Consider the following 13,079-nt stretch of genomic DNA (forward strand, 5'->3'; position numbering starts at 1 on the left):
CACGACGGCTTGTCTGTACGACCCTGGGGCGGCGGGTCCCACCAGCCAGTGGGACCCCAGGAGACGGCAAGTGCACCACTAGTTAGTCCCCGAGAATCGGCCAGATCTTCCCCCAGGGCCCACACGCCATTAATCAGATGTGACGGAGAGTGGCAATAGTGATCGCCCGCCAGGCGGCGGGGCTGTTGCCACGACTCCATGAGCAAGCCCGCGTCATCAGAAGCACGGCTACAGTGATCAGCAGCCGGCAAGACCCGCCCGTGGCGGACGCGGCCTGTCGGCTCCATACCTAGCCAGTCGGCGGGGCCCACCAGTCGGCAGGCCCCAGCAGTCGGCGGAGAAGACGGAGGCCGGAGGCACTGACGACTGGGCCCGCGTCCAGCCAGATTACCATTGTACCCCTGGGGGTAGGCCTATATAAACCCCCCAGGGCACCCATGCAAAGGGTTGGAATCCATTAGCTCTAGACCAGATCATATAGGAGGGAGAGAGCTAGCCTTGCCCTCTCCTATCTCCAGGAAACAGCTCAAGGAGCAATCGTGTAAACACTTTGCCATAGTGATCATGCGGAGACCCCGTAGAGCAGCAGTAGGGGTATTATCTCCCCGGAGAGCCCTGAAGCTAGGTAAGATTCGCCGGCGTGCATGTGTACGCCTCATCCCGTTTCCAGGCACCGGCGACACTCTACTCACCCCCACCATGATAAGCCATCCTTTGGCATATGTCGCACCCAACCCCCGACAATTGTAAATCAAAAAGATGGTTCTTGGAGGCGACCTTCGTCCCCTATGTTTGTGCCCGACCCTTCTACAGTTCTACTCTTCTTCTTCTTCCCGACGATGCTCTTCCGCACCTACTTATTTGTTCTTCCTTCTCGTATCGCACCCCTAAACTCCGTTCTCCTGCGTCCTCCATGGGCATCCACCAAATTTCATCTATCTCGACCCGTCAACCACTTCGCTCCTTCGCCACTTTAACGTCCTCCTTGTGCTGTCATCAAGATCCATCACCACCAATCCATCACAACCCACCATCATCATCTCAGGTGGCGTCAAACCGAGAGTAAGACCGGAATTCAAACATTCGCACGACAAACTTCTGAATAAAAAGAAAAAGGAAAAAAAAACACACTCCTTCCATTCTCTCACTGTCACAAAAAACAATAATAATTCTTTTCTGGGTAAAAGGAAAAACAAAAAGGTATGGTTTGTGAGGACCTCCATCCCACACGCACAATTAATATATTCCCCACCTCACCCCTCCCCAACCGTCACATCTTCGCACCGCAACTTTACATAGTGTCTGTTAAATAACACCAAAAATACAGTAATAAATTTCCTCGGGTGCCACATTTCTCATCTTCGCACTCCTAGTCATCTTTGACCACAACAATAACAAGTGAACGTGGGCTAAACTCTACAACACATGGTAATAAACACAATGGGTTATGAAAACCAACCTAAAATTCATTTAACCCATGAAAAGAAAACTATTGTTAATTAAAACGACTATTCTTTTTTGGCAAAAAGAAGGGTCTAGAAGGACCCCGATGCTATATCAAACATAAAACGATAATGCACAACATCTTACGACAAGACCCTTAACAAACAGGTCCCTGAAGATCACAAAGAGGACCACAAACAACTGATGCAGATTGCAAACGGATCTCAAGACGCTCCTGCACAAACCAAGCCTCCCCGTCGTTGGGACGACACCACTTCGTACGACGAAACCTCCATGGCACCTTGCCATGGGCTTCATGCTGGAGCCGCACTGCCTCTCATTAGGCATCTTAACCAGGAGGAAGAAAGAAAGCTGCCATTCGGCCAAAAGATTCGATGGTGAAACGAAGACGATTGGCAATCGACCACGAGTGCATATGCAAAGGCCTATCCGTGAGAGCCACTGATGTTGTGCGCGAACCCAATCATACTCTCCTTCTCCCATGGCCCCTCCACCACCGATATGACCTTGGAAGCATGGAACTTGTAGAGCCTCATCCAGACTTAGGAACCAGATAAGAAAAGAAAAGAAAAAGAAGGGATTCTAATATAGAGACCAACAACACCAATCCTTCAACGAAATTGGCACCACCTCCATGGTGGCTACCTTGCGTGGAAGGAGGCTGCAACACCAAGGATCCGAGAAGGCGCTGGTTGTAGCTCGACGAAGGGCCTCATGTTTGCTCCCTTCAAGCCCTCTCGGGTCCTCAATCCCAACCACCATGGATGGGATGAAATGAAGGAGGAAGATAACCATATTTGGTTTATTTAGAAAAGGGATATACTAAACCTATTGCTACTAAGCAACACGAGGACCCCTTTCCCTCACCTCCCCGAATGGCAAAGCCGCCAGATCCGAGAGAGAGATGGCTCAGTGAAGTAGGAAGAAGGGGGAGGGGGTGTAGGAAACGAGGCTGGGAGAAATATATGATTGTTCTTGGAGGTGACCTTCGCCCGCTATGTTTGCGCACCACTCTTTTTCTCTCCTTCTTCCCGACACCGCTCTTTCTTACCTGCTGTTTTTGTCTTCCTTCGTATCACAGTCCTATAGTCCTTTCTCCAGCCTCCTCTATAAGCACCCATCGAATTTCACCCATCCCGGCCCATCGCCCACCTCGCTCTTTCGCACGCTTCAGCTAAACATTCTCCTTCTGCCGCCATCGCGATCCGGTCACCACCGCAAATCCATCATCGCCATCTTCGGTGAGGTCAAATCAAGAGTAAGATCGGAATTCAAATACGCAGACAGTAAACTTTGAGCAAATTCCTCAAATAATAATAAATAGAAAGAAAAAAAAACGAATCTCACTCCTCCAATCCTCTCACCACCACAAAAATCAATAATAATTCTTTTCCATTTCTAGTTTCTAGAGAAAACGTAAAAGGCAAAACGAAAAAGTAGGGTTTTCCACCCGGACCTGCCTCCCACACACACGCGGACGCAACCGATATATTCCCCCACCCCACCCCCACCCCCACCCCATCCCAGCCAGCCGTCAAAGCACGACACATCCAGGTCCAAGCAAAGCATCCCCAGCCCAGCCGAGACCGCGTGCGCTCCACGCAGCATCCGCCGCAGCAGCCGCCCAGAGAAGTCGCCGCCGGAGAAGGGGGAGGATGTCGTGGCAGACGTACGTCGACGACCACCTGTGCTGCGAGATCGACGGCCAGCACCTCACCTCCGCCGCCATCCTCGGCCACGACGGCAGCGTCTGGGCCGAGTCCCCCAACTTCCCCAAGGTAAAAGGCCCCCCTCCGCTCTCCCCGCTGGCCCGCTCCGTTTCGTTTCGACCCTGGTTGACCCGCCGCGCTAGATCCGCGCGCGATCTGCCCCCCGCGCCCGGATCGGGACCGAGGCGAGGGAGATCCGGATCTCGGCCGACCCGAGCCGCGGATCTCGTGGCCTCCGTTGCGGCGGTGCCTGGTGCCCTTCCCGTGGTTGCTGCTGCTGGTGATTCGTGTGCAGGAAGGGGGGTTGTTGATGCGAATTATACGAGGCGTCCTGTGAGTTGAACGATGTGTAGATGGTGGAATCGCCGGTGGGATCGGATTCTTAGCCGGCCGTGTGACCCTACTCAACTTACGATCGAGTAGCTCATAGAAATCTCATAGTCGGGGTGGCTGCTAAAGGATAACCGGATCACGGTATTGCAAATGTAAAATCTGCCTTTGCTGGACGAGAAACGCACTCCTGTCATCGATCTATGGAGTCGCGTGTCCTTTCCGGCCATGAATCTGTGTTGCCTAGGTGTGCCTCATATCGTTTGACTGCTCGACTGGGAAAATTATTGTCAAGGAATGATGTAGCATTGCCTTGGTTCACTTTGACTGGTGGTTAAATCACGCCGTACCATATCGTTGTATTGTATGGTGCTGGTGTTAACTATGCTGTCGTTTCAGAAGATACACAATTCACCATGAAAGCCTATTGTACCGTGTCGTGGGGGCTCATGTTTATTATGACTGTTTTATATTTTATTTTGCCTGCTCCATCTGAGCTTTTCTTTGTTTTCTGCTCTGGATGCTGCAGTTCAAGCCTGAGGAGATTGCTGGCATCGTTAAAGACTTTGAAGAACCTGGACACCTTGCACCAACTGGTCTTTTCCTTGGAGGCACAAAGTACATGGTCATCCAAGGTGAACCTGGGGTTGTCATCCGAGGAAAGAAGGTACTTTTCTTTTGAAAGAAACTGCCCGCAACGCATTGTGACTTCTCTCTGTAACACTCATGTTAGCTTTGCCCAGCAAATTGAATTAATTTGTTCTGTTGGTACCGGTTGTTTTATGAATAACATGTTATTAAACTTCATTGTGGGAGCTACTATACCGCTGTACCCCCCAATTAATGCAAGCGCGTTCATCAGATGAATGCTCTCACACATTATCCATTATAAACAGGACAACTCATGCTGCTTGATAATATTGTGACACCATAGCATGTACAAGCCTTGTATCTGTTAGCTCGTACATGCACATTTCCTCCTGTATTGTGTAGACTAAATGACTTGTAGTTGCTCTATCTTTCCCTGCATGCGTACCATCTATTAGTGGGTTTCCAGTCGACCATATGGTGGTACTTATTTGCTGATATTCCGTAGTGCATTTCAGTTAATTTACACAAATCCATATGAAGTTACTTCTGTTACAGGGACTAGAGTAGAGAAGCAGTTGATTTGTTTTTTTCACTTAAGAGAAAGAGCTGGTTCTTACATGTTTCCCATGATGTTTCTTATAGGGCACCGGTGGCATTACTATCAAGAAGACCGGCATGGCCCTGATTCTTGGTATCTACGATGAGCCCATGACTCCTGGCCAGTGCAATTTGGTCGTGGAGAGGCTCGGCGACTACCTGGTCGAGCAGGGTTTCTAAGCCCGCCCTGATATGCTGTTATTTTGGTCGTCTGGGACTAAGTTTGCTCTACTGTGGGCTTTGCATCCATCTGCTTGGCGTACCGCATGATATATGCAGTGAATAATTTTAGCTTGGGGTTTGTCGGTTGGTGATGTGTCGAAGGGGAAAAATGGATTTACTATGTTTTCTTTTTAATGTTTGGCATCGCGTCGTATCAAACTCAGCCGCTCTTTCGCTGAGTAATGTACATTTGCCTGGTCATGGTAACTTGTGGGTTCTGCTGCTGCTTTATTGAAAGATGATTGCAATTTTAGTGACGTGCTTGCCTGGTAGTACTACTTTGTGCCGTTCCATTACAGTTGTCTGCCAGCAAGCGTCAATTTTCACATACTTTTATAGAAGAAGCCCATCTGGATGATGCACCAGAAATGTGCTCCTAACACTGGGCTGAGGCACCAGAAATTCGCTCCTGACAGGATTCAACACTGTACCACTGGCCCACTGCGTACCCTTGCCACTGGGCTACAGCCAATTTCATTTGTCAGATCCACTCACCTAAGGGCCGACGATAGCTGCGCCTCCAGTTTGAAGTGCCGAGGATAGCTAGGGTTGAAAGTTTCCGGAGCTAGTTGTTTTGAAAAATTCTGGAGCTATTCCCTCCGTTCACAAATATGGGATGTTTCCGGGTTCACTAATAATCCAGCTATTGCTTTTGGCCGTCCGTCGTGGTTGTTTTACAAAAACGCCCCTTGGTTTACATCAAATCAATCCGTAGTCTCTGTTTTAGTGGCACCACCCAGAGAAAATGTTTTGTTCTTACAAAAAGCCCCTACACTTTTTAGTATTCAACCCGTGATCCTTTATGTTGAACACAGACAACGCTTGAGCACAACTTTTGGATCGGGTCAACATGGCTGCTCGAGCAGCTGGCGGCAGCGTGGCGGCTCAATGCAGTACGGCGGCGACGGCTGGAGCTTGCAGGGGCCGGATCCGTACGCGGCAAGTGCTAGGGAGGCGAATCCGAAGGAAGGCGGCGAGGCAGGGTCACCGGTGACGACGAAGAAGATAGGAGCGCGACTTTGATCAATGGAATCCGCGGCTCTAGGCAGAAAGGAGATATGGAGGTGAGGGAGAGAAGATGGGGAAAGGAGGGGTGGTGCGGCCACCAAGGAAGGAGGTCTCTATCCCATCACATCCGGAGCACTTAGTCGCAAGCGTCGTCAAGTCTACTCCGTCATCAAGCTCTCTTTGGCAAGGTGGCATCAAAGATTAGGACATCCATCGTCGATCATTGTTAAACAAGTAGTCAATAAAGGCGATCTTTTATTGTCACATAGTTCAGTTAATGAGTCTATTTGTGAAGGTTGTTAATGTGCCAAGAGTCACCAACTCCCTTATCCCAAGTCGAATAGTGTATCTCATGCTTCTTTAGAACTTTTTCAGGGATGTATGGGTCATGCTAGAGATTCTTTCGGAGAAAAAAAATATTATGTCAGTTTCATTGATGACTATAACAAGTTTATCTGGATTTATTTGCTCAAGAATAAATATGATGTTTTCTCTGTTTTTCAAGAGTTCTAAAGACTTGTTGAACGACACTTTGATCGAAATTTTTTAACAGTCCAAAGTGATTGAGGCGGGGAGTATGAAAAAATCAACTCTTTTTTTCGTAGCATAGGTACTGAACATCATGTATCTTGCCCTCATGCTCACCAACAAAACGGCTCCGCTGAGCGGAAACATCGCCACATTGTTGAAGTTGGTCTATCTCTTCTTGCTCATGCATCTATGCCTCTCAAGTATTAGGATGAAGCATTCATTGCTGCCACCTATCATATAAATCGTCTTTCTAGTAAAGTTATTGGCAACACCACTTCATTGGAGCGTCTGTATCATCAAAAACCTGACTACAATTCTCTCAAAATATTTGGATGTGCCTGCTATCCCAATCTACGTCCATACAATCGCCATAAACTTGAGTTTCGTTCCACTCAATGTGCGTTTATTGGCTATAGCAATATTCATAAAGGATACAAATGTCTAGAAGTTGCAACTGGACGGATCTATATTTCTCGAGATGTTGTTTTTGATGAAACCGTCTTTCCATTTGCCAAACTTCATCCAAATGCCGGAGCCCTTCTTCGTGCTGAAATAGCACTCCTTTCAGATCACGGGGGTGAATTAAATAAAACTGGATGTGTGCAAAATTCCATCGATAATAGTGGTTCTGTTGATGTATATGTAGGATTGGGCCATCATTTAATGTGTGTAGGAAAAGACAGGAATGGCACAGAACACGAGGCGGATTCAGCTGGCAGCAGCAGCGCGCGATCCGACGCTGATTCGCGCGCTAGCCCTGCTCCTGTTGTCGCGCGATCCGAATGAAGAAAATATGCCCTAGAGGCAATAATGAAGTTATTATTTATTTCCTTATATCATGATAAAAGTTTATTATTCATGCTAGAATTGTATTAACCGGAAACTTAGTACATGTGTGAACACATAGACAAACAAAGTGTCACTAGTATGCCTCTACTTGACTAGCTCGTTGAATCAAAGATGGTTAAGTTTCCTAGCCATAGACATGAGTTGTCATTTGATTAATGGGATCACATCATTAGAGAATGATGTGATTGACTTGACCCATTCCGTTAGCTTAGCACGATGATCGTTTAGTTTGTTGCTACTGCTTTCTTCATAACTTATACATGTTCCTCTGACTATGAGATTATGCAACTCCCGAATACCGGAGGAACACTTTGTGTGCTACCAAACGTCACAACGTAACTGGGTGATTATAAAGGTGCTCTATAGGTGTCTCTGTGGTACTTGTTGAGTTGGCATAGATCGAGATTAGGATTTGTCACTCCGATTGTCAGAGAGGTATCTCTGGGGCCCTCTCGGTAATGCACATCACTATAAGCCTTGCAAGCAATGTGACTAATGAGTTAGTTGCGGGATGATGCATTACGGAACGAGTAAAGAGACTTGCCGGTAACGAGATTGAACTAGGTATTAAGATACCGATGATCGAATCTTGGGCAAGTAACATATCGATGACAAAGGGAGCAACATATACCGTTATGCGATTTAACCGATAAAGATCTTCGTAGAATATGTAGGAGCCAATATGAGCATCTAGGTTCCGCTATTGGTTATTGACCGGAGATGAGTCTCGGTCATGTCTACATAGTTCTCGAACCCGTAGGGTCCGCATGCTTAACGTTCGATGACGATTGGTATTATGAGTTTATGTGTTTTGATGTACCAAAGGTTGTTCGGAGTCCCGGATGAGATCAGGGACATGAAGAGAAGTCTCGAAATGTTCGAGACGTAAAGATCGATATATTGGAAGGCTATATCCGGACATCGGAAAGGTTCTAAGTGGTTCGGGTATTTATCGGAGTACCGGAGAGCTACGGGAATTCGTCGGGGAGTATATGGGCCTTATTGGGCTTTAGGGGAAAGAGAAAGGGGAGGCTGCACGCCCCCAAGGCCTAGTCCGAATTGGACTAGGGGGAGAGGCAGTGCCCCATCCTTCCTTCTCTTCTCTTTTTGCTTTCCTTCTCTCCTACTCCTACTACATGGAAGGGGGGAGGGGGAATCCTACTCCCGGTGGGAGTAGGACTCCCCAGGGCGCGCCATAGTGGAGGGCCGGCCCTCCCCCTCCTCCACTCCTTTATATTCGGGGGAGGGGGGCACCCCATGGACACACAAGTTGATCAGTTGATCTTTTAGACGTGTGCGGTGCCCCCTCCACCATAATCCACCTCGATCATTTCGTAGCGGTGCTTAGGCGAAGCCCTGCGTCGGTAACATCATCATCACCGTCATCACGCCATCGTGCTGACGGAACTCTCCCTCGAAGCTCTGCTGGATCGGAGTTTGTGGGACGTCATCGAGCTGAACGTGTGCTGAACTCGGAGGTGTCATATGTTCGTTACTTGGATCGGTCGGATCGTGAAGACGTACGACTACATCAACCGCGTTCTCATAATGCTTCCGCTTACAATATACGAGGGTACATGGACGACACTCTCCCCTCTTGTTGCTATGCATCACCATGATCTTGCGTGTGCGTAGGAATTTTTTTGAAATTACTACGTTCCCCAACAGTGGCATCCGAGCCAGGTTTATGAGTAGATGTTATATGCACGGGTAGAACACAAAGGAGTTGTGGGCATGGGTATATACATATTGCTTGCCGTCACTAGTTGATTCTTGATTCAGCGGCATTGCTGGATGAAGCGGCCCAGACCGACATTACGTGTACGCCTACGCGAGACTGGTTCTACCGACGTGCTTCGCACACAGGTGGCTAGTGGGTGTCTGTTTCTCCAGCTTTAGTTGAATCGGATTCAATGAACATGGTTCTTTCTGAAGATCAAAAAGCAATCACTATACCGCGTTGTGGTTTTTGATGCGTAGGTAAGAACGGTTCTTGCTCAGCCCGTAGCTGCCACGTAAAACTTGCAACAACAAAGTAGAGGACGCCTAACTTGTTTTTGCAGGGCATGTTGTGATGTGATATGGTCAAGACGTGATGAGATATTGATACGTCTCCATCGTATCTACTTTTCCAAACACTTTTGCCCTTGTTTTGGTCTCTAACTTGCATGATTTGAATGGAACTAACCCGGACTGACACTATTTTCAGCAGAATTACCATGGTGTTATTTTTGTGCAGAAATAAAAGTTCTCGGAATGACCTGAAAATCAACGGAGATTATTTTTGGAATATATAAAAAATACTGGCGAAAATATCCACGCCAGGGGGGCCACACCCTGTCCACGAGGGTGGGGGGCACGCCCCCTGCCTTGTGGCCCCCCTAACGCTCCACCGACCTCAACTCCAACTCCATATATTCGTGTTCGGGGAGAAAAAATCAGAGAGAATGATTCATCACGTTTTACGATACGGAGCCGCCAAGCCCTAAACTCTCTCGGGAGGACTGATCTGGAGTCCATTCGGGGCTCCGGAGAGGGGAATCCGTCGCGATCGTCATCATCAACCTTCCTCCATCACCAATTTCATGATGCTCACCGCCATGTGTGAGTAATTCCATCGTAGGCTTGCTGGACGGTGATGGGTTGAATGAGATTTATCATGTAATCGAGTTAGTTTTGTTAGGGTTTGATCCCTAGTATCCACTATGTTCTGAGATTGATGTTGCTATGACTTTGCTATGCTTAATGCTTGTCACTAGGGCCCGAGTGCCATGATTTCAGATCTGAGCCTATTATGTTTTCATCAATATATGAGAGTTCTTGATCCTATCTTGCAAGTCTATAGTCACCTATTATGTGTTATGATCCGTTAACCCCGAAGTGACAATAATCGGGATACTTACCAGTGATGACCGTAGTTTGAGGAGTTCATGTATTCACTATGTGTAAATGCTTTGGTCCGGTACTCTATTAAAAGGAGGCCTTAATATCTCTTAGTTTCCAATAGGACCCCGCTGCCATGGGAGGGTAGGACAAAAGATGTCATGCAAGTTCTTTTCCATAAGCACGTATGACTATATTCGGAATACATGCCTACATTACATTGATGATCTGGAGCTAGTTCTGTGTCACCCTATGTTATGACTGTTACATGATCGATCGCATCCGGCATAATTCTCCATCACCGATCCAATGCCTACGAGCTTTTCCTATATTGTTCTTTGCTTATTTACTTTTTTGTTGCTACTATTACAATCACTATAAAACCCCAAAATATTACTTTTGCTATCGTTACCACTACTATCATATTACTTTGCTACTAAATACCTTGCTGCAAATATTAAGTTTCCAGGTGTGGTTGATTGACAACTCAGCTGCTAATACTTGAGAATATTCTTTGGCTCCCCTTGTGTCGAATCAATAAATTTGGGTTGAATACTCGACCCTCGAAAACTATTGCGATCCCCTATACTTGTGGGTTATCAAGAACATTTTCTGGCGTCGTTGCCGGGGAGCATAGCTCTATTATTTGAGTCACTTGGGATTTATATCTGCTTATCATTATGAAGAACTTGAAAGATCAAAGAACCAAGATTTTTTCCCTCAACTACGAGGGGAGGTAAGGAACTGCCATCTAGCTCTGCACTTGATTCACCTTCTGTTTTGAGTAAGCCGGCGACACCTAAACCTGCTTCTGCTATTAATTTTGATATGTCGCATGTTATTGATGATGTCACTTCTGCTATGCATGATACTTATGATGAAACTACTTCTATGCTTGATAATACTGTGCCACTTGGTGAATTTCTTGATGAACAACTTGCTAGGGCTAGAGAGAATGAAATTATTGAAAGTGATGATGAAGATTCCCCCCCTAGATATGAATTGCCTATTGTTCCTAAGGGTTATGTTATGGATGAAGAATCTGCTAGAGACTTTCTTGCCTGCAATGATAGAAGTGATCTTAAGAAACTATTAGCTAAGCCAAAAGAAAAATCTCTAAATGCTAGAATGAAATATGATCCTGCTTATGCTACTTCACCTATCTTTATTACTGATAAGGATTATGATTTCTCTGTCGATCCTGAGTTAATTACTTTGGTTGAATCTGATCCTTTCTATGTCTATGAATCTGAAACTGTTGTAGCACATCTTACTAAATTAAATGATGTAGCTATCCTGTTCACTAATGATGAGAAAAATCGCTATTATTATATCCTTAAATTATTTCCTTTCTCATTAAAGGGTGATGCTAAGATATGGTTTAATTCTCTTGATCCTAGCTGTGTGCGTAGTCCCTAGGATATGATTTACTACTTCTCTGCTAAATATTTCCCTGCTTATAAGAAACAAGCTGCTTTGAGGGAAATATATAATTTTGTGCAAATTGAAGAAGAGAGTCTCCCACAAGCTTGGGGGAGGCTTCTCCAATTACTTAATGCTTTGCCTGATCATCCTCTCAAGAAAAATGAGATACTTGATATCTTTTATAATGGACTAACCGATTCTTCCAGAGATTACCTGGATAGTTGTGCTGGTTGTGTTTTTAGAGAAAGAACAGTTGATCAAGCTGAATTGCTATTGAATAATTTGTTGACTAATGAAAATAATTTGGCACTTCCTGAACCAACTCCTAAGCCAACTCCGAAGAAAAGGGGTATTGTATTTCTCAGTCCTGAAGATATGCAAGAGGCAAAGAAATCAATGAAAGAAAAAGGTATAAAAGCTGAAGATGTTAAGAATTTACCTCCTGTTGAAGAAATACATGGTCTTAATTCATCACCTAGAAATACACGGTCTCGTTAACCCGACATAGGTAGTAAAGGTAAATTCTCTCTATAGATATGATAAAGCTGAAATCCCTCCTGCTAAGTTTGCTAGCCAATGTTTGGATGAATTTGATAACTTTATGGTTAAGCAAGAAGATTTTAATGCTTATTTTGGTAGACAACTGAAACACAATGCTTATATGATTGAACACTTGAGTGATTATATGGATAATGTTAAAGGTGAACTTAAACTTATTAGTAAACATGCTTCTATGGTTATCACTCAAGTAGAACAAGTACTTAAAGCTCAGAATGATTTGCTCAATGAATTGAATAGTAAGAATACTGACTTTGCTGTTAGAGTTGCAACTAGAGGAGGTAAAGTGACTCAGGAACCTTTGTATCCTGAGGGCCACCCTAAGAGAATTGAGCAGGATTCTCAGAGAAATAACGTTGATGCTCCTAGCCCTTCTAAAAGGAATAGAAAGAAAAATGATAGGACTTTGCATGCTTCTAGTGAACCTGTTATTGACACACCTGAGAATCCCAATGATATTTCTATTTCTAATGCTGAAACACAATCTGGTAATGAACATGAACCTAGTGATAAAGTTAATGATGATGTTCATGTTGATGTTCAACCTAGCAATAATAATGAGGTAGAAATTGAACCTCCTGTTGATCTTGATAACCCACAATCAAAGAATCAACGTTATGATAAGAGAGACTTTGTTGCTAGGAAGCACGGTAAAGAAAGAGAACCATGGGTTCAGAAACACATGCCTTTTCCTCCTAAACCATCCAAGAAAAAGGATGATGAGGATTTTGAGCGTTTTGCTGAAATGATTAGACCTATCTTTTTGCGTATGCGTTTGACCGATATGCTTAAAATGAATCCTTATGCTAAGTATATGAAGGATATAGTTACAAATAAGAGAAAGATACCGGAAGCTGAATTTTCCACCATGCTTGCTAATTATACCTTTAAGGGTGGAATACCAAAGAAACT

General features: G+C 45.4%; 1 protein-coding gene across 1 annotated transcript; it reads left to right on the forward strand.

The window, feature by feature from the left end:
• Positions 1–2,973: 2,973 nt before the first annotated feature.
• LOC543315 (profilin-1-like) lies at positions 2,974–5,209 on the forward strand. Its single transcript, NM_001405784.1, has 3 exons — positions 2,974–3,242; positions 4,033–4,170; positions 4,737–5,209. Exons 1-3 carry the CDS (start codon positions 3,120–3,122, stop codon positions 4,869–4,871), a joined length of 396 nt encoding a protein of 131 aa, NP_001392713.1. The 5' UTR covers positions 2,974–3,119; the 3' UTR covers positions 4,872–5,209.
• The last annotated feature ends 7,870 nt before the right edge of the window (positions 5,210–13,079 follow it).

This window comes from Triticum aestivum, chromosome 7A (genome assembly GCF_018294505.1).
Source record: "Triticum aestivum cultivar Chinese Spring chromosome 7A, IWGSC CS RefSeq v2.1, whole genome shotgun sequence".
Lineage (NCBI taxonomy): Eukaryota > Viridiplantae > Streptophyta > Magnoliopsida > Poales > Poaceae > Triticum > Triticum aestivum.